General features: G+C 44.0%; 1 protein-coding gene and 1 long non-coding RNA gene across 2 annotated transcripts in view; one reads left to right on the forward strand and one right to left on the reverse strand.

The window, feature by feature from the left end:
- Positions 1-403: 403 nt before the first annotated feature.
- LOC142080920 (uncharacterized) lies at positions 404-13,405 on the forward strand. Its single transcript, XR_012673164.1, has 3 exons — positions 404-753; positions 1,122-1,203; positions 9,969-13,405. It is a non-coding gene; the product is annotated as an uncharacterized LOC142080920 (long non-coding RNA).
- A 4,546-nt stretch (positions 13,406-17,951) lies between these two features.
- SUSD4 (sushi domain containing 4) overlaps positions 17,952-27,475 on the reverse strand; it is a 77,174-nt gene continuing 67,650 nt past the window's right edge. Inside the window, exons 6-9 of the mRNA XM_075147931.1 lie at positions 22,460-22,651; positions 21,835-21,979; positions 19,776-20,158; positions 17,952-18,531 (exon numbers count right to left, since the gene is read on the reverse strand). Coding sequence (XP_075004032.1) covers positions 18,503-18,531; positions 19,776-20,158; positions 21,835-21,979; positions 22,460-22,651 — 749 coding nt within the window. The 3' untranslated portion in view covers positions 17,952-18,502. The remainder of the gene's footprint in view (positions 18,532-19,775; positions 20,159-21,834; positions 21,980-22,459; positions 22,652-27,475) is intronic.

Consider the following 27,475-nt stretch of genomic DNA (forward strand, 5'->3'; position numbering starts at 1 on the left):
GCCCAGGTGCCAAAAGTTCTCCAAGGGGTGGATAACACGTCTTATTTCTTCGTGGCTCAAAGAGGGTGGAAAGGGAAGGAGAAGCTTGACGCTTGGACTAGGCTGCGAAGGACCTGGATAAGGCTACCGCACCGTTCCCACCTGCTGCTCTCTCCCCCGGCCCCCGCCCGCAGCCCGGCGCAGGCTGGTGTCCCGGCGACACCCCGCGGGACACACCGCTGCGGGGTCGCCGGGGTCGGGGCCGGCTGCCGCCTCACGCCGCCCCGCCGCCCGCGCTCACCTCCGCCGGCTCGGCCCGCGCCGCCACCGCCTCGGTCCGGTCCCCGGGGCTGAGGCCACCCCGCCCCCGGGGCGGGGCGGAGCGGAGCGGCCGTTAACGGAAACGCGGCGGGGGGGCGGCGAGCCTGCCCCAACGGCCGGCTGGCTGCCGCGCGACAGAAACGGGCCTACCCGAAATAGCAGCACCGCGGTGCGCGGGTAGCGCACCTCGCTGTTTGTCACCCTGCTCGCTCTTTCCCCATACACACCAGCCGGCTGAAGTGAGAGTTTTCAAGAACTCAACCCGTGTGAAACGGTGGAGGTGCTGAGCGGTGGCAAGCGGGCTGCCGGCCCCGGGCGGCAGCGGGGGAATCCCTGCTGTCCGGCTGAAGGAGCCGGCCTCAGAGAGAGCGGCTCTCACAGAAAACACGGATCGTGCTTCAGCGACTGAACTCGTGCAAGGCAATGGTAAACGAAGGCCAGCACAACGCGCAGGTGGGGTGCTGCAGGGGTAAAGAATAGAGGAAAATGGTGATTATGTGGACATGGAATGGAAAAAATATCTCAAAGAAGAAAGGTAAAGAGAGTAGTGAAGAAACACTGGCAGGTAAATTCCCCAGCAGGATGGAAATCCCCCCCAGCTTTCTGAGACCAGCCACTAGATGCTGAGAAGGGGTCGGGCAAGGGGAAACCAGGCTGAGGGGTGCAGCCGGGGTGCAGGAGCCAGCTTTTATGGGCTTTGCTCAATGTAAGCATTTTAATCTGTAGAAGATGATCACACCGACTCATCTCAGTCTAGCAATGTAAAAATTTGTGTTTGCTGGCTGCTTTGTGCTTGAGCCGTTTCTTCTGGTCTTTTGCAGGTGGAAAGAGCCAGCTCATCTCTGCTCTTACCTCTAGTATGGCTGACCCTCTGATGTGTCCCTAATCTGACCCAAGCTAACTGTAAGCAGCTGATCCTCTACTCACATTCTTATCCTATTTCTAAAGGTCATTATATTCCATTTTCTACATTACCTTCTACTAAGTAGAATACTTAGACTTACTAAAGAAGTTAAGATTGAATGATAGATCTGTAGCTGAAGTGATTTATTTGCTTGTTACTGTAATTCTTAAAGAGGAATCCAGGGATGAAAAAGGGGGGTAAAAGAGAGGACAGGGTAATTTTTATTTTAAAAAATTATAGTAATTTAAATTTTCGTTTTGCATTTAAATACAATTTCTGGAAATTGATGGTGTTCGAAAAAGTGGCGACTTCTGAGCTAACTCTTGAGCACACTGCTGCCTGGCCTTATCCGCAGCAGTGAGCTGGGGATTTAGTAACATTGCATGGGAGACATAGGTGCCTAAAGCATTGGATCTACAATATCCGCCATGTAAACCAAAGCATGACCTAATCTGGACAGTTGGAAATGCAGAGCTGAGGGTCATATCTTAAGATTCACCTATTAAATAAAACAAGGCTCCTCTCTGTTGGGATTGCACAACTCTCAACCTCTTTTGGAATTAAATGCCTAAGGCAGCTCTTGCTTGCAACTTCCAGCAAGTTGTAGCACTCTTCTCCTGTCCTTCCACTCAATGGTCAGATTGCTCCTTCTGGAGCCTTTCTCTTCCTAATAGGATCTGAACTCTGCTTCTGTCCCTGATGTCCCCAGATGTCCCACCAGACCGTAAGGGTGTCTAGATAGGAAATTCTCACTCTTTCCTGCTTAACCTGTTCCGCTTTGTGTGGAATCGATTGGGCCAGAGATGACACCAAAGTGCCTGTCTTCATGCTAATTTGGGTTATGTACCTTTAATTACCGATACTTATGTCACTTCTATATTAAGTACTTACAAGTGATTGCATATATATGTATTTTAATGGTATTAATGCACCTCTTGTTGCCTGTGATACATTCTACTTACGTTAAATTGGATGAGAGACTACAACACACTCAGGCACTGAAACACTAGTTCTAAGGCCACTGAAAACAGGACCTGTGTATCTGGAGAGAAGTAATTTTGCTAAATTTGGAATACTGTGTTTAAACGACATAAAGGGAATCTGACAAAGCCAAACAAATCAGCTTAGGGAAAGTCCTACAGAATTCTGTCTGGTCCCATGGGATAGTAGAGAAGTATCTAGAAGCACCCATTGTTTTGTGCAAATTTACAGTGTGAGGAAGTGGTTGTGATACTTATGCTCAAATATATAATACTTATTTTCTGTTTGGTCCTGCTTCTCTCTCTTACTTATAATTGAATAGATGGAACTGGATACCTGAAGTTCTGAATATTTGCAGGATTACTCTCAGCTGTAATTAATAGGAAAAGACAGTAAGTGTCATTTCTACGGAGCCTGCCACCACAGCACCTCTTTCCAGGTGGTAACAGTAAGAACATGTTTGCCCCCAGTTTACACACACATCTCTCATGTGGATGATGTGGACACTTCACTTATAATCCCATTGTTGTTGATGTAGGTGGGGAACACCTATGTTTTTGTGGATCCTGTCAGCTTAGGCCTCTGTTTGTCCGTATACATAAAAGACTGAGTATTTTATATTGAAGTTACTGAAGCAAGGCCTAGAACCCAGTGACTGTTTAGGTGCCCGCTGAGCCAGTTTCAGATTGTGAATAAAACCTTTAGAAGTAGCTGAAGCAGCAGGTAAGCAGGACTGCTATCCTTTTGATGCTTTGAGCATCTTTTTGTTTAATATATAATGTACATTTCAGCATGGAAGCAAGGTATTCACTGCTGCTAGTTGTACAGTCAACTGCTGCTAACAAGCGGTCACAAATTTACAGAAGTAGTTTTTGCAAAAGCTCTTGCCAAGTTATGGTTGAAAACCTAACTTGGAACTTTTTTTAGTTTGGTGCATTGACTTTGATTTATCACTGAACTATGCTCACACACTATTATTACAACTGTAGACGTGCTTCTGGATTAAATCTTTTTGATTCAGTTATTAAAAACTTCTAAGTTTAAAATGTGTAAATCACAGGACTTTATAAAAGATGCCAATATATTCAGCTACTGTGCTTGTGCAACTCGGAGAGAAAAGAAACAGCTAAGTTGTCTGTTAACGCAGTCATATTTTCTGTACCACTGTGCTGATACCTTTAAATGCCTTCTTGCAGAGGAAGTAATGTAATTTCAAATGATGCAGATGAGCATGTTTTACTCTGATGACAAAAGGCACACCTACACACCCATCTCATGTTGTTCTGTCACTTGCAAGAAACTAAAACAAAAGTTGTGTTTTTGCCAAGGTGTCTGTGTTAAGCAGAGACATGTTTTTTGTTCCTCTGTTGTCTTATGCAAGTCACATACACATAGCGAGCTAGACACCTAGCAGGCACCAAAACGGATTAGGAAAGATGGAGAAAGAAAAGATGTCCTCTCCGCTATACACGTGAAAACACCAAAAATTAGGAACAATTACTTACAGAATTTTACTGTGTCCTGGATTTATGCAGCTTCTTGAAATTAAGCACCTGATTTTAAGCACATTACTAATTTCAAGAAAATACCATATATGAAGGTTCATTTATAAAAGGTCAATAAATGCTTTAACAGGTTTTGTAACAAATAGTCGTTTGTCTCATATTTTGATAAGACTGCGACAGGTTAATAGGCTGTTTATTGCCATGGTTTATCACCAGCTATGATGTCTTCTACTGATGTGCTTGTAACATTTCCAGTGTAACCCACTCCGATTTCAACATGCTAATAAAATACATTAATAATGTGCAATCTTTATAAGCCCCCTTAAAATGCAACCAGGATATAATCTTTATTGAAATAAGACCCAAACAGGTGCTCTCTCTTGTATTTAATGGGGTGGATTTAATACTGAAAAAACGTGCTTCCAGCCAAAGAACAGGCCCTTGCGTGTGCTGGTTGTGCAAACGACATTTGCCAGTTGCAATGAACTCGGACTATGAAATTCTAATAGCCACTGAAGGTTATCTATGGCGAATGACTAATGCCTTCTAAATTAAGGTCTATAATTGCACTCTAGTGATTAATGCATTAAACTACTGATTTCTTACATGTAAGACACCGAATGTGTATCTTATTGTACCTCTGGGCTCACCTATGATGTACAATAGGCAGGTGAAATCCATGATCATTTCCCACAGGCTTCTTCTAAAGCAGGCTTCCACCCACACAAGATCAAGGCTGTAATAAGGTCATAATTTCTGAAGATATGCATTTTCGTATCTTGCATAGGTAATGACATTAAGTTCCTTTAGCTTATGAGTCTCAGTTAGAATTATCATATTAAATACCAAGAATTATTTGATTTTTTCCCACCTGGATTTCACAACATAGGAAAATGTCTGATCTTCTTATAAATCTCCAGCTTTAAAAAAAAAAAAGCCAGTGTGGGTTGTGTTGAGTGTTTGGGGAATTATTAAAGTGTTTTAGAAAACTTTTATCAAAGCAGTGAACTCAACAGTTTGTCCACAGAATGGATAGAATAAGAAAAGATAAATTTCTACGTGTACAAAGATAATTATTCTCCCTTTATGCATATAGAAGGATCCACAATGAGCCTCTGCAAGTGATTTTTTTCCTGGTTTAGGTAGCATCGATTTTGATGTGAATGTGCTTCTGTGAGCTTCATTCTTAGTGAGACTGAAGACTTTGGAGAGGCAGGGTTTTGCATTTATATGCTTTTATAGCCTTGGCTACCACTGAGTTCAATTACAAATATGACTGTTAATTTGAGCAAAGAAGAGAAAAGCAAGATCAGTAAAGTCTAACTGAGCAAAGTTTGATCAATTGATGAAAGTGCTCTATCAGTCTCAACATAAGAATAATTCAACATATTACGTTTTAGCTTCAAAATGCTGACATTTTCATTTTAATACATATTGAAACCAAAGTTTCACCTGTTGAAATTAGTGTGGTCAGATCTTGGCAAAAAAGCTCAGAGCTGTGCTTACCCTGCTTTGGATTCTTAAAAATAAGGTAAAAATATGCAAAAGGGTAGTGTCTGAGGAACTGATTCAGCCCGCTCTGCTTCTCTCCAAGGTATGAGGAGGTTGTAGGAGAAAAATGTACTCCCACACTTAAAATATATATATATAAAAATACAGCCCCGGATTGTCTGACCTCCACAGCTGTACAGGGCAAATCCCTATTTCAGGCCCTGCTGCCAGGCCAGCCAGATGCAGCAGCAGCTTCCCCCCCGAGGCCACTCAGAGTAGAAGGAGACCTTTGTTCAGGCAGTGCCCACCGGCCAGGCAGCTGTTCCCTGTATTCTGCAAAGAAAAGCTGACCAGAGCTGAAACCTGGATTTATACTAACCTAAACTTAGGACTATAGTAAACCGGCCTGTGACAGCTTTCATGTTCCTGAATTGTCTGGCATTTGTATGTGAGCGTACATACACACGCACTCGTGCAAGCTCAGGTCTCTGCCCACAGAAACCCCCTGGGACTCACACAGCACACGGAGTATCAGGTAAGACAGGAGAGAGCCCCAAGAAATAATTCCTGCAGTGTTAACAAAAAGGGAAGATGAAGGTAAAACAAAATCCACTGGTAAGACCAAAAGAAATGTCCCGTGAAATTGAAAATTGTACATGCTGACAATATGCCAAGGTTCTGCATGCAATTGGGATTTAACGGTCAGCACCTCTACGACAGCCTCGTGACTCCTGTTGCACTTGAGACATCTTTCAGTTAACAACAGCATATTCAGGTGGGATGGCTGGACTGCTCCATTTTGACCACCTCTCCAAATGTGAAAATGACAGATGAATTGCAACATGTCATGTTGTGCCACTCAAAACCATAAAGGGTGAGGAGAGCGTAAAAACAGCACAGGACTTCTTGCACTCCCAGGAACATTATTCTTTTAAGCATCTCCAAAGTGGTTTATTAGCAAAGCACGTAGTATCATAGAAAAAAAGTCCTTAACATTTTTTTCACATGGAAAGATGCCTGCAGGCATCAGAATAATAATCTGAAGTCTTGATACTAGATCACATTTTTACCAAGAATCAGGAGGAAGTAATCTTCTACCCAGATTCAAGACGGAGGACTGCTGGGCGGCCACGCGAGTTCCCAGGCTGGCTGGCAGCCCCTCTGCTGCTGCCTCTGGCACCTACGCCCAGGGCGGGAGAGGCCCCAGAGCGGTGCAGATACGGGACCGGGAGGCTGTGCTTCCCGGCGGAACCCTGCCACTGCAGCCCTCTCTGGAGAGGTGACCTGCTACTCGGCCTCCTGCCCCGCAGCAGGTAATCCCATCAACTGGGGTCTCACCTGCCAGGACAGAACAATACAGCAGTTGTGCTGCATCTCTCTCAGTGCCTGGTTTATAGAATCATAGAATAGTTTGGGTTGGAAGGGACCCTTAAAGGTCATCTAGTCCAACCCCCCTGCCATGGGCAGGGACATCTTCAACTAGATCCGGTTGCTCAGAGCCCCCTCCAACCTGACCTTGAATGTTTCCAGTGATGGGGCATCCACCCCCTCTCTGGGTAACCTCGTCCAGTGTTTCACCACCCTCATTGTAAAAAATTTCTTCCTTATAGCTAGTCTAAATCTACCCTCTTTTAGTTTAAAACCATTCCCCCTTGTCCCATTGCAACAGGCCCTGCTAAAAAGTTTGTCCCCTAAGTACTGAAAAGCTGCAATAAGGTCTCCCCGAAGCCTTCTCTTCTCCAGGCTGAACAACCCCAACTCTCTCAGCCTTTCTTCATAGGAGAGACGTTCCACCCCCCTGATCATTTTTGTGGCCCTCCTCTGGACCCGCTCCAACAGCTCCATGTCTGTCTTGTGCTGAGGGCTCCAGAGCTGGACGCAGCACTGCAGGTGGGGTCTCACCAGAGCAGAGTAGAGGGGCAGAATCACCTCCCTCGACCTGCTGGCCACGCTTCTTTTGATGCAGCCCAGGATATGGTTGGCCTTCTGGGCTGTGAGCGCACATTGCTGGCTCATGTCCAGCTTTTCATCCACCAGTACCCCCAAGTCCTTCTCGGCAGGGCTGCTGTCAATCCCTTCATCCCCAGCCTGTATTGATACCGGGGGTTGCCCTGACCCAGGTGCAGGACCTTGCACTTGGCCTTGTCGAACCTCATGAGGTTCGCAGGGGCCCACTTCTCGAGCTTGTCCAGGTCCCTCTGGATGGCATCCCACCCCTCAGGTGTGTCAACCACACCGCTCAGCTTGGTGTCATCTGCAAACTTGCTGAGGGTGGACTTGATCCCACTGTCTATGTCATTGATGAAGATATAACAATACGGGTCCCAATATGGACCCCTGAGGAACACCACTCATCACCAACCTCCACCTGGACATTGAGCCATTGACCACTACCCTCTGGGTGCGTCCATCCAACCAATTCCTCACCCACCGGACAGTCCACCCGCCAAATCCATATCTCTCCAGTTCAGAGAGAAGGATGTTGTGGGGGATCGTGTCAAAGGCCTTACAGAGGTCCAGATAGACGACATCTGTAGCCCTTCCCATGTCCACTGATGTAGTCACTCCATCATAGAAGGCCACTAGGTTGGTCAGGCAGGACTTGCCTTTGGTGAAGCTGGCTGTCTCGAATCTCCTCCCTGTCCTCCATGTGCCTTAGCATAGCTTCCAGGAGGATCTGTTCCATGATCTTCCCAGGCACAGAGGTGAGACTGACTGGCCTGTAGTTCCCCAAGTCTTCTTTTTTTCTCTTTTTAAAAATGGGGGTTATGTTTCCCTTTTCCAGTCAGTGGGAACTTCACTGACTGCCACGACTTCTCAAATATGATGGATAGTGGCTTAGCAACTTCATCCGCCAGTTCCTTCAGGATCCACACATGGATCTCATCAGGTCCCACGGACTTGTACACCTTCAAGTTCCTTGGATGGTTTCGAACCTGATCTTCTACAGTGGGCGGCTCTTTATTCTCCCAGTCCCTGCCTTTGCTTTCTGCGGCTTGGGCGGTGAGGCTCAAGCACTTGCTGGTGAAGACCTCGGCAAAAACGTCATTGAGTACCTCAGCCTTCTCCGTATCCAGGGTAACCAGGTCTCCCATTTCATTCCAGAGAGGTCCCACATTTTCCCTAGTCTTCCTTTTATTCCTGACGTACCTATAGAAGCTTTTCTTGTTGCCCTTGATGTCCCTGGCCAGATTTAATTCTATCAGGGCTTTAGCTTTCCTAACCTGATCCCTGGCTGCTCGGACAATTTCTCTGTATTCCTCCCAGGCTACCTGTCCTTGCTTCCACCCTCTGTAGGCTTCCTTTTTGTGTTTGAGTGTGTCCAGGAGCTCCTTGTTCATCCATGCAGGCCTCCTGGCATTTTTGCCCAATTTCCTCTTTGTTGGGATGCATCGCTCCTGAGCTTGGAGGAGCCGATCCTTGAGTATTAACCGGCTTTCTTGGGCCCCTCTTCCCTCCAGGGCTTTGTCCCATGGCACTCTGCCAAGCAGATCCCTGAAGAGGCCAAAGTCCGCTCTCCTGAAGTCCAGGGTAGTGAGCTTGCGGCATGCCCTCCTGTGCTGTTTCCATTCCTGCTTTTATGCTGACAGCAGGAGTAACTGGAGAAAGCGCTCGGAGCGGGAGGTGGCTCAGCAGATGTCACATCGCTTCTGGCTTCACCCACACCTGAGAGTCCAACCTTTTCACTTTTTTATGGCCTCTTCCTGTATTTTTCCTACCTGTTTTGTCTTGACAGCAGTTTCTGCTCATTTTGTGCTATCAGCACAAGCCCTAAAACACTGCTGTTATCTACACCTGTTCCTGCTGTGGAGAGTGCTGCCTAAGGAAAAGAGAGATGCTGCAGAGGCTAAGCTTCTGTGACTCACTGCCTGTGAAGCAACCGTCACCTCACAAATCATGTTTGCCTGAAAACAGCATGCTTGCCATTTTCAGTAACCCCTCAGATTGCTGATATTTTTTATTTACTTTGTACGTTTGAGAGAATTTTGTGTTTAGTCACCTTTGCTACCGGTTTTCCTGGCTGATGTGCCACTATTTGCATTGATGGAGCTGTGTGGGTCAAGACCCGGTACAGATGGGCTACAATATTATAAACTTGTGTCTCTTTTGCACTAGTGTATATGGTGCAAATCAACAACCAGCCTTCAGCAGCAAACAGCTGGTGTTTTAAAGAGAGCAGAATCAATTCTCCATGACCAAGGGGTAAAGCAGTTACTCAAGTAGTGTATTTCCCAGTTATGACAAATTTATGCTTTTTAATTTTTTTGCATTTCCTACCTCCTTAGAGTTATATAGAAACAGTTGTGTTTGGCATCCACACAAGTGAGTCCATCTACATTTGGAATTTAAAATCTATTGCAATCTGCTTGGCACCAGTTTCCCTGTAAGCTTTCAGCATATACTTATTGCTCTCCACAGTCGTTCTTCATTTCTTTCTTTGTGCCCCGCTAATTAAAGCCTTAGCTCATTTTCCTTTTAAGGTCCAAACTCTCTTCGCTCTGTAAAAGAGAAAGATATTAATCAAATGTCAAAGGTCTTCAAACTGTTGTATTTGTGTTGCACCCTGTGATGATTACACAGGAGTCTCTCTGACCAGCAGCCTGGCGTGTATGCCTTTCTCACTGAGTAAACAAATCTTTTCCACAGAGCTTAAATATGTAATTGCATGGCAGAGGCTGTTTCTTTCCACAAAAGCACTTATGAACACATCTTGCATTAAGCTTTGAGATTTCAAGGCAATCATGGGCTAATATTTTTCTGGTTTACATGCTGGTTTTTCCTTCCAGGGTCCTAATTCTGAACACGAGATTTGGCTGCCCTGTTGTGAACTTCCTATTCTTCAAGTGCATGACTAATCTGAACAGAAAAATGAATGCACAGGGACAACACAACAAGGAGCCTACTCCTAAGCTTGATTTTTTTGTTTAAGGTTTTCTAATTCGTTTAGTTTTCAATGGCACTCGCTTTGGAGCTGGTGTGAGTTGAAAATAGCTCACTGCCTCATACAGCTGGGTCTGAAGAACATGCTGATACAATGATCTGTTAGTGTCGTATGCTGCTGATGCAAAAACCTAAGAGGACAAACCAAGGAAAAGAAAGGATAAAGCACTGCTGCAGGGGGAGGCCCGTTCTGCCACAGACTGTAAATATACCGGGTTCAGTGGGGGCTGCGGTGCCCAGCGTACCTGAGCGAGCAGGCGCAGCAACGTGGGCAGCACAAGGTGGCACGGGGGCCAGAGTGCTGCTCTCTCCCCATTGCATGCAAAGGCATCGGCCTCCCGGTTCTCGTCCTCCACAGATGTGGCTACAGCATGTGCAGATGTTGTGCGCTGCAAGCATAGGTGCTGTTGGAGACCCAAGGCCCATTGTAATTTCTCGCTGATTATTTGGCAAAAAAGTCCCCTTTCTACTTGCTGTTTGTTCAGTCTTGGATCACAGAAGTAAAGTGCATGGGGTTCAGTCTTCTTTTGGGCTAATTAAATTATCATTTAATTTCTTGAGAAAGGATACCCACCACCTTTCCTTCTGAAGAAACCCAAAATCTAAATTTATCTTGGGTGTTGTTTTTTTTTTTTTTATAAATTATTTATGGTTTTTAAATTATGTAGAGGAAAAAAAAGCATTTAGAAGATGAAACAGAGTGGCAGGTTGTTGTTCTTGCCAGCGCTGCAAACAAACTGAGGCAATGCCCTCGTACTGGAAACCGACAGGCAGACCTGTGAGAATGAAATTGCATTTTAAAACTGAGTTTGGAAGGCAGAAAATCCTCTCAAGAAAAATCTGTCTGCGTTAACGGATGGAAGTAATTTCCTCCCTTGTTAGGTATTCTAGAGCAGGCAGATATTTGATTTACATCTGCTGTCTCCTAGTGACATAAAATATGGTTTGGTGACACAGTCTCAATGAAGAAACTGAAGGTCAGGGAACAATTAATCACTTTCTTGCTCATAATTTATTACGAAGATATTTAGCCGTGTTTAGGATACTTAGGCATCCAAAGATGAAGACAGCACCGTGCTGGATTTAAAAAGTATCTCAGAGGGGAACTGTCTTGCTTTCACTTGCTTGTCAGTGCCTAGAGCAGCCACAGGCTATCGATGACCTGTTGCACAGCCCTATGTTGTGAAGGCTTAAATGAATGCAGAGCACCACAACGCACCCAGTCAGCCTCAGTTCACTGCAAATAGTGTAATGCAAGTAAAATTTGCTCTAAAGGAGTGGAATGCTAAACCCCAGCTTCCCTTGGATGGGAGCACGTGGCCTTTCTTCTGCTCCGGGGAATCAGGAGATGGGGACTCCTGACTGAGATGGGGTCAGAAAGAGCTCGTTGCTGAAAGGGGCTCAGTGGTCCCAGTTCCCATCCATTTCACTGGAAGCTGAGAGCAGTGCATATATCCAGAGCCTCCTGTCTGCAATAGCTCCTAGATTCAAAATTTCAGGGAACAAGAGACTGCCAGACGGGAGAAAACTGACATTAAACTATCTTTAATGATGCCTCTTTCTGGCAATTCTTCCCCCACTTTTTCTGTAAAACAGAGAGAACATTATCATCTAAGTCTTGTCGTAGATATGTCTATCTCCAGTAAGATGTATTTGTGACAGATCAGCCCAGCACTGTAAGCCTAACTGAAATGCTGGACCCTTTACAGCTGCCATGATGTCCTTTTTAATGCCGGGCTTCAGCACTTCTGTAGCTGTATCTGAGCTGCGCACTGCTCCAATGTGAATGGGTACGTAAGTGAACCTGGCACTGTGGCACTTCTCCTCCCAAGTGGTTGCCCAAAACCCAATGAAAAACCAGGCAGTGGGTGTACAAGCAGGCAGCTGGCTTTCCCAGTTGGACTAACCCTCGTTTTTGCTGCAGCACTTCAGTAAAAGCCAATTACAGCAAACTTCAGGAACGTCTGTATCAGTGATAGACTGCAGACATTTATAGTCTTCATCAATGAACGGGCTAAGCTAAGCTAAATTGTTCTGCTAAACTTTTTAGTAAGTAATTAACCCTGAATTATCAACAACGGGCAGCTATGGTAACGGTTATGAAAGAAATAACAACTGGTTGCACAGTTATTAATAGAGAGCACTGAACAAGGCAGACGAACAGCATGTGCTGCCATGGAATTAATAGAGGGGACAACGGTGGCAAGTGCGATCTCCCGCAGGGTGGTACAGTTCCAGGGGGCTGAGATAGCTGCTGAAAGACGCTCGCTTTGGCAAGAGCAGCATGTACTCGGCAGTAGATGGATGGAAGTCAGAAGCGGATGGTAATAAGGAGCGTTAAAAATAAATCTAGCCTAATTAGGTTAAAAAAAAAAAAAGATGTGAACCTGACAGCTGAGCAACTGGCAACTGTTTAGTTCGAGCAGTTATCCTGGGGACAAGAAATTCATATTGGAGCACCAGGAAGTGGACAGATGAAGTGACCTGCTGTGCAGCCTGTGCTCCCTAACTGGATCGTATCAGTGCCCATTTCACAGTTCACCAGTTTCAGAAAGGAGGGTCTCTTTAAAATGTCTTACCTTGAAACACTCTAAAATATTAGCTAATTCTTAAAAATCTTGGCTACTGTGTTTGTAGAGGAGCATTCACATGCACCTGTCAATTCTGGGCCAATGAAAGATCATGAGCTGACGGACCCGGCTTGGGACCAAGGCATATAGATACATTATAAATGTGGTAATGTGGGCTCCCCTCAGTGTCCCTCTCTAACCATTTTCACGGACCATTAGTCAGCAGAGTGAGGAGCTCCATGTCCCTTCTTGTCCTCTCTGCTGAGAAAGTAAATGAGGAACGCAAATAAGAGCAACCTCTTAAGAGGGAGGGGACAGGTCCTGAGGTCCTGCTGCGTACTGCACTGCAATTAAGCAACTTGTTTCGCTTCCCAGCATGACTGAGATGGCAGGATGAAACTGGAACAACAGTATTAGTCACAAAAAAAAAAGAAGAAAGAGAGTAAAAGGATAAGCAGTGGGGAAACAGAAGGCAAACACAGTAAAATGGAAAAAGTGGATCCAAACCAAAACCAAGACCCTTATTGCAAGCAGAACCAGCCTGACCACTGAAATGTAGAGGCGATGGAAAAGAACTGCTGGACCCCCACACCAGGAAGCTTGTCTTCCTTCCCTGCCCCTTGACTTTCTTTTGAACCAGCTGTACTAAGAAAACAGCTCCCTCTGTTCTTACTGGAGAACATGGGGAACTTACCCATGTATCCCCTGGACTTTATTAAAATTTAAGTGGCTTTTCTTTCTTCTCCAAGTTTCTGTGTAATATATTTTAGCAGGTGAATCCAGTTTTCCTGGGTTACAAAATGTCCCCACGTAGCAGCTCCCCCTGCCCTGCAGGACAGTCCCTTTGCCTTGCTGAGGAAAGCTGCCTCAAGAATCCCAGTCAGCCTTACCCGTCCAGTTTCTGTATGGGGTCTACGTGAACTATTAAAAGTCTGCTCTGATACCTGGATAGCAAATAATTTAATCTCAAGCTAATGCCCTTTCTGTTATTGTTAAATAACATATCTTACTGTCCTGGAAAAGGTAGGGTTGGAAGAATGGGCTGCACGCTACTATATAATGGTAGTGAGAAGAGAATCTTACAATGCATGAAAGAAGTTATATACATTATTCTGGGGGAGAAGAATTTGTCTGTCTGTTCTGGCTGCACACCCTGGCCTGGGAAAGCGATAGGCAAAGCAGGGCCTGTCTCCCCTCACCATAGTGCAATTCCTTTGGGAACTGTGTCAAGGGGACTGGACATGCCCTTGACAATGAGAGATGCTCCTGGCATTGGGGCAGGTGTTTACTTGCTTTCTAGTTCTTCTTGCCCTGGAGTCCTCTCTGAGAATCCATGGGAGACCAAGAACAGGAGCTTGAGATGTGCTTCTCTCATCTGTGCTACCCCTCCTCTGACAGCTGATGTGGTAAGCTATGCTACCATCTGCAGCACAGCGCAGAGGGGAATAAACAGCTTTTGTGGCATGGGAAGCAAATTTTGCATAAACATGACAATGGTCTCTGCGCTCCAGTGCCTGAGCTGCTGTTTTTCCTTGAACTCAATAGATGCCTTCAGATAATTGCCAAGAGAGGATTTACTTCACCTAATGCGCAGGCAGTATTAAAAGGGCTGCATTCATTTAGCTGCCTAAGATAGACACGAAGACCAGAAAATCCCAGATTTGGATTTGTCACAGAACAAAATTCTGAAATCAATGTCACTTTAACGCAACAGGGTTTAATTCACAGGATTTTACTGGAGTTCAGCCCACGCTACACAAAAAGCTTCTGTTGGTGGAATAGAGAGTATTTCTGGCTGTGATTTTGATGACTGCTGACCAGTTTGCCCAGTACCATCAGTCTGGAATTAGTCTATACGGGGAAAACCGTGCATCAACCAAGTTTAGTTGTCACAAGCTAGGAATCACACAGAAACAGAATGAGAAGGGGCCCCAATGTTCACGTAGTGCATCCCACCCCAGTGTTTTCCTGGCCCCTATTTATTTAAAACCGTCTTTAAAAATCTCTCATAACAGAGGTTTTTGACAGCTTCCTCAGACCATCTCTCCTTGCTTGTAACCATCCCTGTGGTAGAAGGTTTTTCCTAATATCTAATTTAATTCTCTCAAGCTGCAATTAAGCCTATTATTCTTGTCCTACTTATATGGATAATTCCCTTCTTCTTTGCAAAATATGCTTCTTACAGAAAACCAAATTTCCGTGTCCCCTTTGCTCTTCTGTTGTTCACACTGAACATGACATGATCTCTAATGTGACCTGTGAGGACAGACTCTTCCAAACTTCTAATAATTCTTGATTCTCTCTGCTTGGCTTCCCTCCAGCTACTTCACATTTCCCTTGAAAAGGAAAAAATTTGCTCAACATTTGACACACTGCTCTAGCCGAGGTCTTACTAGTGCTGAGTGGAGCTGAAGGATTGCTTCATGCAATTTATAAGTTTTAGTTCTGTGTAAACAACCCTGTATTGACATTTAACATTTTCACAACAGCCAGGTCCTGTTGACTCATGCTCAGGTTGTGATTCACTCCCTGCAGAGCTGCTGCGAGACCTTGGACCCCCACCCTTCCCCCAGCACTCTGCAGGTCAAGCCCTTGTTCACAAGTCGGTGTTGAAGGCTGACACATTGCTCCTTCTCCGTTTTCATTTTTAGAAATATTGGCATGCTGCAGCCAGTTCTTGTTTTTCTTTCCTGGATTTCTCAGTACATACCCTTTCCTCCCTCTGCCGAAGGCACAGGGGTTGTCCATCTTCACTAACATGCTGCTTCTCCCCTCACCAACAAGGGTTTTCCTGGGGTTGTTTTTTTATTCACATCCCGTTAGCTCAAGCGAAAACAGCTTATGATCTGCATAACATGTGCTCGTCCTCCCATCCGGTTTCATCTGCACGGCAAACATACGTCATGATCTTACCAGCTCTCCAGTCTCTGGGGGCCCTAAGAGTTATCTGCCCTCCTGAAGGTTTGGCTGCCGGGGCTCAGGGAGTGCTCGAGGTTGACCTGAGGTCTCAGGCCAGGGAGCTGCGGGGTTCTCCAGGCTGGCAGGGTGGCCGGGGGGCTGGGCAGGCTGGGGGGCACCTGGGGGCAGCCCGCAGCCCGGGGCATCAGCTTGTGGGTTGGGGCACGGGTGCAGACCCAGGGGCAGGCAGACCTCCCATGAGAATTCAAGCCCAATGTGGAAAAAAACAAGCAGCAGAAACAGTCCTCTCTTCTCCCCCAAATATTCAAGCATGCAAAACCCCCAAACTCAACCACACAAGTAATCCCCCCAAAACACCCTTTCAGGAATTCTTGTACATCATAAGCAAAAAATGGTAAAAACCTCTCTTTTACCTTTGTAAGCGATATTTAGTACGGTGCTATCAAAAGACTATCAAGCAATATTAATACATCAATGTTTTCTGGTGTATTTGCAGTTCTGCACTTTTAAAAATAAAATGGTCTAATAAGCCATAAATTTACATTTCTTAAGTTACCCTGTATGGCTCCCTTAACAAAATTACTGCAATGCAATACATACAGCAGTGTAAATCTGTAAAACCGTAGAGTTCCAAATATTAAGCAGAAGCTTTCCTAACAGAAATTAATAAACGGAAGTCCAGAAATTTAATAAGGAAAGAAATTTCACAAGCTGTTAAAAAAACAGCAAAGACAGGTTTCATAATATTTTATAGGGCATCTAAAGCAAGTTCAATACTTTTCAATGACATTATGAAACAAAAATCACTTAACTGACTGTAGGCTTGAGACGTGCTTCAGTTCAAGATTGGTATTTCAGCACTCTTCTTTGCTGGGGTGACAATTCTGAACTTCAGCTGGTAGTGCAAACACCTCTGGAAAGCATGGGACCTAAAAAGGAAGGGGTAGCAAAGAAAATACTAATACCCAATAGATACGGCTCTGGGGTCAAACTGAAGATACGATTGCCATTAAGACAATTTCAGCAGAAAAAATTGTAAATCTTATGTAAGCAAGAATGGAGGATAATGTGGAATATGTCTTATCTTTCAATACCAATCACTACATTCTCATCAATGATACTGTGGAATAATTGAGATTATTGTAATAATTCCTATTACACAATTTTTTGTCTCCATTCGCTCCTTGCTGTCATACACAGTTGCTGACAGGATGCTAATAAACACTTTCTTGAACGGTTGCAGCACATCTATCATTCTACTAGCCTGACTCATAAGTGGGGCCACTAGATGCTACCAAAATACAAATAAATAATTAAACTATCATGAAAAATAACAGAGCAACTCGTAGCAATCCTCTGTTTAGAGCAATAGAGATATTATTGGTTTACTTTGCACACATAATCAAAACTCAGTCTCATTTTTTCCTTTGGTTTGGATTAGCCCACATGATGGCAATCTCTATCATTTACATATGGTGAGTTCTTCCTTCAAACACTGCCAGTTTAGCATATGTTTTGTTTGTGCAATACCAAAAATAAGATGAGAAAATCTGCTTGGCTTTCAGTAAGTATATGAAACAGTCAGGAATTTTCCTGACAAATAACAAACAGCCTGTAACATCACAAAGGTGAACCGTTCATTCAGGCTTTAGCGCAATGCTCCGGCGTAGAGGAGAGACAAGCCACCAGCAGCATCTATAGAAGCCGTGCCACTGCTGCACCCATTTCACGTGCTGTGCTTAACCAAAACCCCTCTGTCCCTCCGTAGCTGGGTAATGACTATAAAGCTGAAAATGCTACAGACCAGGTGTTCTGCTGCCATCTCAACCTTCAGGCGGCAGCAGGTGAAACAAATAAGGAAGGGAAAAAAAGGCCAACTACACACAGTCAAATAAGTCAAAAGAACTGAAGCTGAACTTTATTATTTTTTTAAAAAGTATTCTACAATAATGGCTCAGAATACTACCACAACGTACAGGGACAAGGCAGTGCTCTGGGCTATGACTGTAGATTACTCTAGTATACATATATTTGTAAGAGCTAAAGAAAGGTTGAAGCAGGGCAGTTCAACGTTTCTTAAGCACATATTTCATTATTTTAACATTTTCTAGATTTCTCGCTGAAGGCTTGCATAAATAGAAATATCGATACTTTACCTTGAATATTGTACATGATATAAATTCTGCCTTACCTTTAAAAAAATCTCCAGATCATTATGTGACCTGGGAGTCTTTCCTTTTCTTTCTCTTTAAAAGTTTTTAAATATATATATATATATTTATATATATTTGCTATCATACATCAAAGTATATATGAATCCCATCACTTCTGTTATATTTTCTGCAGACATGGTCTGAAACAAAATCACCAACAACTAAATCAAAAGCTTCCTGGTTAACATAGGAAAGCCAAAGAGGATCTTTCCTCTTTTTTTGCGTTTCAGTACCAGTATTTTTTTAAACTTGTAAGGATTCTTCATAAACTAGAGGTCCAAGATCATTTAAAGCAGTCTTTATAAGCAAATTTACATACTTTGACATGCTTTTGTGAGGCAGTTAGTATCAAAATCCAATAATATTTCTTACAGAACCATATGACTTTCTGCGATGCAGATATACATTTCATTTCTAAAAAGCCACAGTTCTTTTTCTACATCTGCTCTCATCAAATCCCCAGGATTCATTCATAATACTGCTGCTGTTCCAAATGCTGATGCTGTTATCCCCGCTGTGGATTAAGATGTACACCCAATCTGGTGACATCATCACGTGGAAGATTGATAAGTAGGAAAATACCCTCCCGAAATCCACAGATAGTCTTTTCTATCTCTAAATCCTCATGATTCATGTCACCCAACAGTGCAATGCGACGGAGACACGTCTCTGTGCAGGCTAAGGGTCTTCTTCCATCAAAGGAATCTCTAGGGGAAAAAAAGAAATAGCATTAATTGCTGATTGTAACTTCCCTTTACACTTTTGCAGAGTATTAGTATTAGCAGTTCTGCAAAAATAGAAATGGACATTGCAATAACCTGAACAACACATACGGTGTCTCCAATTCTAGACCCATTTACGCTCTAACACCTATGTGAAAATTAACCTACAAAACCCACTCAGATTTTCTAAAACACGTTAAGCCCACAAAAACCCAAATGCAAACATCCTTTCTACACTAATTACTGAATCAGCATTCAGAATAGGCAGAGAATTTTGCTGGCATTATCATAATTTCTCCCTCCTCCTTCTAGCTGCCCTCTTGCCCGCGTGATGCCATTACAAGTTAGCCCCAACCCTATGAAGCAGGAAGACTTCCTCACCCAGACCTTCACCCACACTAAATTTAGGACACTGGGCTTCAGCTCTGCTACCAATAAATCACAGAGATTCCTTTGCCTAGTGACTCTCAGTGACTGTGGAGAGCAGGATCACAGCCACTGCTTTTAAATGTCTCCGAGGAAAGCTATCTAGTTTCCTTAACGTGCCGAGCAGCACACCATACGGCTCCATCAGAACTCAACGAAACTATATCAATGCATGCTCATATTCGATTTAAATGCAGACGATAATATATGGCAATCTCCCTTCTCATACATGGTCCTGTGGGTACGTTCCCTTTATGCTGTGACTCCCATGTCCATGGCTTAACGCGTACATGCTTTGGACTGAACAGTTTGCTTTACACGCAGATATGATGAGCTTGTTAATAAAGGCTGCTAATTTTGGCTTAGTACAAAAACACGATTTGCTTTCCATTTTAAGGAAAAAATCCTGTTCTTTGCTGTGAAAGCCATGGTATGTGAGGGAGTTGTGAGTGCAGGAGCTGAGGAGCGGATGAACAGCCCAACACAGACATGGTGATGGTTGGCTTCGCTGCTGTACCCCGGTGCCTGCTGCCATCCCTGTTGAGTCTGCTGTTACGGGGTCTGGACAGGAACCTTCTGGCCTGGAATTCAAATCCCTTGTGCCACAGCTAGCAACGACATATCACTGACACGAAGCTCTATGACCGTGGAGTAGTATGGTTTAAAAAATGTCCAAATTAAGATGTGGACAAAAACATGAAGAAAGTAGGAGCAGGTCAGCTGGGTTTATTCCTGCTCTGACAGTACGAACAAATGATGGCTCCTGTTTACGGACTCACCTATTGCACCTACGCAAGACTCACCATCTGCAATATCGATCCGCGGACTCGTGGACGCAGCCTCCCCGGCACTGCTACGGGATACATCAGTTCGATCTGAAGCGGGAAGCGCTGCCGCTTGGCATGCCGGGGACGGGTACAAACTTTGGAGCAGTTCAGAGGAGCCCGACCTACTGTCACAGGTCTCAAATTCGCTAGGCAGCGTGTCTGTAATCCTGGGGCCAGGGTAAGCAGGAGGATTCTGATCTTCTGTCTGCAACCTATGCCCCTGGTCTGTGGTAGCTGAGTATCCGGGTGCCAGAGCATTCAAGCCGCTGCTTACAGCTTCATCGTAGGAAGGCAGCATGACAGGAACGCCATCCACCACCACAAAGTCGGGGTCACCCATGGAGCCCTCCTGGTTGCCTCTACGTCAAACACAGATGAGTTACCACAGAGAGCAGGAGCATGTCAGAAGCACCTTGGAGCAACTGCTGAACTTAAGTAAACACAGCACTTTCTAGTCATGCAAAATGAAGCTACAGGATCATTAACATTCACAAAAATGTTTGCTTCACGGGTTTGCAAAACTCTGTTCAGGTTGGCAGCCAGGTTACAATCAGAAAAATGAAACCAATAATGCAAAGAACAATTTTGAGAAGGGAAGGAAAACAGGTGCTTGGAAGAGATAAGGAGCATCATTTGCTGTGCTGTGCATAGTAGCTATCATGGATGTAAGATCACAGATGTAGTTCACCAGTCAAAAGTGTCTGAACCCCTGGAAAGATGTGGGCTAGAGCACAAAAGTGCTTACAGCCCATGTGAATTGGCACTGAGGTGACTACTACTGGCTGACAGGACTTTGGTGGCCAGATTTGTGGCCTCCTTCAGGTCTTACTTTCAAAGGATGAAGGCTTCCTTAACCAGTACTAAGCTGGTTTCTTTTTTAAGCAAAACATTTCTATTAATTGGGAAGGTCTGTTAAACCCTAAAGTATCTGTCCAGTAGCCAATTAAATCATAGCAGAGTCCCAGCAGGAGGGAATTGGTCCCAGGTACCTTTAGGACATGAAAACATCTGAAAAGGAGAGGACAGAAAGCCATTTCAATCAGCTAAAAAAGTACAGGCTATAAAGCTATCCGTAGTGCAACCCATTACCCTAAAGATCTTCCTAGTTATATACGTGCATGTATACTACTCCCCATATACTGTATATATGCACGTATATATGCACCTATATATGCATATAAATTTACACATTACTTATATAATCTGTATACTTTTACGTACACATTTCTTTAACATTAAGATCACCAAGTCCTTTCTGCTGCATTTATTTACTGACATACATCTTTTTCATCTCTGTTTTCTGCACATGGTAGAATAAAGACACGAGAAAAAGCAAGCGCAGGAGAGGAGTCACACCGTGACGGTCCACAGCAAACTGAGCAGGCTGAAAACTAGAAACAAGTCTAAACCCAGATACAGTACTGGCTTTGCCTAAAACTCTGCATGCCTGCCTTTGTTTTTCCACTTGTAAGATAATAATAATAATAATACCCACCTACCTGTCTCATGAGGAGTGCTGTGAGAATCAATGACAAATGCTCATAGCTGCACGGTATTTTATGGAAATAAAGGAAGATGTAGGAGATGTTTATGAATCGTGATGAAAATAATACTCATGAAGGGAATGCAAACTTTTAATATAAATTTGTCCATAGAGAAAAAGAAAATCTTTCTTAAAACTTACATTACTAAGTCTACAGTAGTTAAAAAATTAATTCCCCCAGCACCTGAAAATGAGTATTTAAAAATATTGTCAGCTATTTTTACATGCAGAAGCAGCAATTCTCAGTAGTAGAACTGTAATTGCTCCCAAAGTGAATCTGGCAAACTTTGCCTTTTATCTTAGTTGCAGAAAGGACTACTGCGGGTTTTTGGGGGTACCCTTCCACACGGGTGGTTCAGAGACTTTGCTCAGAGCAGAAGAAGGTGGTATCTGCAAGGCTTGTGAGCCGCGCCACCTCCTCAGCAAGGAGTGCTGAACGTGAAAACTGAATCAAGGTCCTCAGTCTTCAAAAAAAAAGAAAACAGTACAAACCTTGGAAGGAAATGTGTCTTAAATTTGGTCTGGAACATCCTGGCTAAAATAACCAGCAGCAGTACTAATAAAACGCTGGTAGCAGTGAACGCCACTATTTTCCATGTCGTCAGGAGGGTCTCCTGTGTATTTGGCCAGGTTTGTTCTGTAACAAAAAGGCAATACAAGAGTTGTGTTTGATTATTACCGCTGTTATTTTGTATTAATACTTCAACAATACTCAGAAGTGCCAGTTAGGACAAGACATCTTTTATACGTATGTTGTAAAAAACACACATGAACTCAATGCCATATACCAAAAGCAGTTTTAATATTAAGCTGCCACAGGGGCTGGACCTTGCTTTTTCCCCTTGACTTTTTTTATACATGCAATCATGAACTTAGCTTGTTTACATATAAAAGTAGCCAGAAGATGTTAAAAAATACATTTGAAGAGCTAATGATTGAATGGTTTAGGATCATTCGGGATCTTGGAAATGTACTATATTTAATAGCATCTTAAAATCGATGTTCATCACTTAACCATGAAACAGATGAAGTACACCAGGCATTACAGACAACAAATTTGCTCTAAAAAAGAGGGACCTATAAGAGAAGAGAAGTAATGCCATTGCTGCTCCCTTACCTGTTTTGACACAGTATACTTGGTAGGAGGGGAACCACTCTCCGTACTGGCAGGTGATGTACTTGTAGTCGTTGGTGAGGGTGTAACCAGGATCACAGTAAAACTCCACCACCGTCCCGTGGTTGTAACGCTCGCAAGGCCGTGGGTGGCAGATGTAGTCTCCATGACTCACCATTGGAGGTAGCGGACAAACTTGGGCAAATAAACAAAGAGAAAAGGAGAAAGACGTTAACGCCAGCAACCCACTGCTGGGTAGCTTCAGTATGTCAAAATGCACAGGGGACACTTCAGGCTCCCTTTCGGGCTCCCTGCCGCTTTGGGTTCATCTCGGTGGTACCAGACCGCTGCTGCTGGGAGATCACGCACCCATCCGCACCAGCAGAAGGATGCGCACACCTCCCGCGTGGTAACGTGGGCTGGGGTGGGTCACTTTCGGCTCTCACCGACACCAGCAAGCTCTGCTGTCACCTGCTTGTTTAAAGGCCTGAGAGATGGGATCTGTGAAGCTTCCCATCCTCCGGGGGAAGAGGGGGTGGGAGAAACACAGAAGGGGACACGTATGCCTATAAGATGGCTATACAGGGATGGAGGGGACAGTCAAAACAAGGAGAATCCCTCTCCTTATGAAGCATCTCAAATTCAGCTGTAACATTCTATTTTTTGTTGCATTAACATAATTAAATGGTTATATGCACTAACTAAATTCCTAAATATTCACTTTTTAAAATAGGTTTGCCATCACCTGTGCTGCAAGAGATGCACAGCGCACAATGTTGCTTAAGCACTCACAATCTGTACCGCTGTAATATTATTAAGTTGAGCTTAAATTCTACTGGTGTTATTTGTGTTTTGGTATCTCTGAACAGCCCGATTGATCTCAGTGGGACCACTGGTGGGGTGGTCTGTTATTAAATAGAACAGAGGCTGAGCCTGTGTTAATTAAGTAGAGTGGTCTACATGAGGCTAGGTAAATAAGAGAGAATTGCAATATAAACATGTGGAACTTTTACTGTAGACCCTGAAACGAAATGTCCTCTCACATGGCTGGGCAGATGAACTCGATGGAGAACCAAGGGAGCACTCTCTAGGAAACAGCAGCGGGCAAAGCAGCTCGCAAGCAGTATTTTTATAAGAGAGGAAACTTTTGACTGAGTAAGTGTTAGTTGATTACTATTTTCTTAAGTGCTTCTAACACAGAGGAAAAAAACCCTACACAGTGTCATGATGTCTCCAATGGCCACATACTGACCCAAAAAGGGCTTAAATTACTGGATGGCCTATCTCCCTTCAGAGGCAGTAACCAACTGGCTCAGTGCCCCACCTACAGGCTGTTCCCTTCACTCCATGCCTCCCTCATGCAGGCAAGACCTACTGCATTGATTTAAATAATGAAAATGCCATCTCTCCGAAGAAGAATCTTGCCAGAAATTACAATTCAGCTGCTTCTCTCTGTGAATCTTGTTACATGAATAATGCATTTCATAAAAAAATACACAAGACATTAAATGAATCTACAAGAGAGGCTGATTACAATGTGCAGCAATGTCTATTCCCCATCCCCTGGAGACATGGTTTTGTTTGCATTTTCACTGGCAAGGCTTAATAATAACTTGAAATCAGAGCAAGTAATTCACATAAAAATTCACATGCTCAGTACTCTGCATACTTTCCAAAGTCTCTGGGCTCACAAGAAAGAGGAATGCTTTACTGGGAAGTCAACTCAAGATTGAAAACAATTTTCTTAAGACTAGGGCAAAGGTGTCAGACTGAAATAGTAGGAAAGCACCTTTTGTCCATATCAGGGATCATTCTTCTATTAAAAAGAAAATGATCAGTGAAAGCAACTATTCTGGTCTGTCATAAGAAAACCTGATATATTTTTATTATCTACGCTTAGAGCATGAGAACAAAGACAGCAATTTAAGCTTCTTTGCAACTGAGTTTTGCCAAGCTACTGCAGGCTGCAAGAGATGTGTAGATGCCCGGTACCTTTCTAGCAATGAGCAAGTAGAGCACACCTTCTCACAAAGAGCAGCACTCAGAGAAATAAATTTGCCTCTCCAGCAACGTACCTGCTGCCTCATCCCTAACCTCTTAATGTCATTAAGAGCCAAAGCAGCCTGCTGAATAAAAAAAGCCTCAAAGTTGGTGTCCCAGCAATGTGTATCAGCTCAGGAATGACACATTTCCAGGCAGATTAAAAACAATACGCTGTGGGGACAACCCAGATACCAGCTGTCGGTCTGTTTACAAATGGAGATGCATTTTATAAAACCTGAAAACAAGAGCATCACTCTTTGTGTAGGATATGTCCCCAGTGCTAAAAAAGAGTGCCACCCCTTCCACTGACACCCTCCATACTTCAAGGGAAATGCCATGTATTGGGGCTGCCTGGAAACTTCTGCAAACATTTCTTTAACGCACTGCTGAGCATTAGTCATGAATTAGAGTCAAATTTTAACTGGTCGTACCTGCCAACAGCTCTTGCATTAAACACTCTTACAACCAGCAGGTGCAATGGAGCGGGTTTGAAAATGAGGGCGTTTAGCTCAACTGAAACAGAGCTTCATTCTTACGTCAACTGGACTGTCAGAGTCAGGGGTTTTCACTCACTTGGGGTATCCCTCACCACCTCCTGTGAACTTCATGTTCATCCAGTTTCAGGATCCCTCAACATTTGCATGGGCAAACTGGCCCCCACATACACTCAGTAACGCTCAGGTTTGGAGCCTCTTTTTCCAAATCAAGTCAAATGAGATACATCACAAACAATCAAAAATGAACTCGCTTTGAGCTCTGGGCAGTTAGTCATACACCCTGTCCCTTTCTCCACTCGCTCCATTCCCATGGTCATCCTAGCCCAAGATCCTTTAAAGTCAGTGGAAGGACAGCCATGAAGTGGCCTTAGTTTTGATCATAGAAAAGCAAGATTATGAAAGTCTGGAGGGCCACTGAACACTCTTGGCTCCCAAAGGCAGAAGATGTTTAGTGCAGAGCTAGTCATCTTACAGGGTCAGATCCCTTATTTATACTGGATAGCAGAGTACAATACTGGTTACACAGATTAAAGGAATGTGCCAGAGCAAATAGGAAGGAAAACTCAGGTGGCAAACCTATGCCCACTGAAGTTTTCTAGGAAAGTTAAAATTCTAGCATTCCCAGTGATCAACCCTAATTGTATTTGGAAATTACAGGCCATGGACTTCAGGCAAATGCATCAGACTCACAGAATGAAAACAGCCACAAACTGATTAAAATAAAAGTGTGTCTGGCAAGTACATTTTCACTGTCAAAGCCGACAGCAGTATGAACGATAAATAATCACAGAAACAAGTGAATTCTACTTCAGGAAATTCTCACAGCTTAAAAAAAGCCCTAGGTGCTGTTCTTAAATATGACACCAAATCTTTACTACCAATAGCTTTCCGCATCTTCACCTCATAAGGCTTCTGAGACTTTAATGCTCTAATAACAACATCCAGCATGGATAATCCAGTAGTATCTTCTGACAACCAACATTAAAAGACCACATGCATGTGTCCTTAACCTTGGAGCTTGTCAGAGGGATGGACATAATTCAGGCAGTGTCTGCCGGTGGTTCTGCAGCACGTGGCACAGACTGTAGAGGGACTTACAGGAACTTTACAGCTCAGCTGAAAAGCTGAATCATTCACCAAAAAGAAAGAATAAGTGTATATATGGCAAACAAATCCCTTCCAGGATGCTCAAGACGCTTCTTACTCAAGGAAGTTGAAGGGAGGAATTCCTGATTTGATTTGATGGACTTCTCCGCCTGCTCTTAGGAGCTGCTGGAGCTGAGGGCTGTCCTCTGAGATCAGCTGTGGGCTTTCTGCTCTGACTGATTTTAATGAAAGATTAACGCTCTCAGGAAGAGCTTAAAACCTGGGGAGTCGAGCCTTGTATTACAAACGCTGTCACATACTGGCTTGGAGCAGAGGCAAAGGCAGGTCTGCCCCACGGCGTGCCCCCTCCATCGCAGTGCAACAGCCGCATCCCTTGGACCAGGGTCACAGCGAGGGTGATGCAGGCTGCGGGCGCTTACTGCCCAGACACTGGAGGAATAAATGGGGTTCACCCGGTAATCTTTCCTACCCATTACAGTCAAGAAGCTTTTTAAACTCTGCCCGGAGGATGCTGCAGTAATTCTGCACTGTTGACACTGGAACTGTAGGAGGGAGGGAAGATTTTGTGGCATTAGCATGTTCTCAATTAACATTGATGGCACAGATTAAAGATGTTGTGTCACTTCTTAAAAGCCACTGGTAGAGAGATAACAGTGGAGTTACAGATATTTACAGTGCTCAAAACCTTCTTTTTAGTCAATCAGTTCAATGGCTAGTTGGTTTAGTCTTTGGTCAAAGTAGGCGGGAGGTAAATTATTCAGGTTTTGCCCAGCTTTTGTATGTAAGCCAAAAAATAAAAGCAAGAATGTCTTGAAATACAGGGCGCTGACTTACAAAAAAGCGGTAGGAATAAGCAAGCAGCTTATTTTCCACCTGTGATTTTTTGCATAGGTTTTTTTTTTCTCTAGCTACTAGTCTGCCTTTCAGGTAGGACATTAGTTGCTTGGTTAGCTCGGTTAGCAGAAAAACCCCGTGTAAGGCCAGCCATTTGCTGTTTAACACAGGGATGGACAGGGCTAGCGACATTTGCACCTAATCAAAAATAACACTTCTTCCAACCACACCATGAATGCCTGCTCATTATGCAAAGAGTGAGAAAAGATTAAGATGAAACTTCATGATGAGAAAGACACAGATAAAAAACTGCCATTCCAATGTGCGGGGAAAACGCTGGTGTATCTTGCTAGATAGTAATCAGAGAGGTGGACACACTGTCTGGTTTGTGCACAAACTGGAAGAGAACAAGAGCTTCTCCTGACCCTCACTTGTCATTCTTGTACATATCAGGACGCTAATTAACACCAGAAATCCGGACACCTGTCATCCGACTACTGCATTCCAACCGATGTTTAATTCGAGCCATGATTTACTC

Source organism: Calonectris borealis, chromosome 3, assembly GCF_964195595.1.
Source record: "Calonectris borealis chromosome 3, bCalBor7.hap1.2, whole genome shotgun sequence".
Classification (NCBI taxonomy): Eukaryota; Metazoa; Chordata; class Aves; order Procellariiformes; family Procellariidae; genus Calonectris; species Calonectris borealis.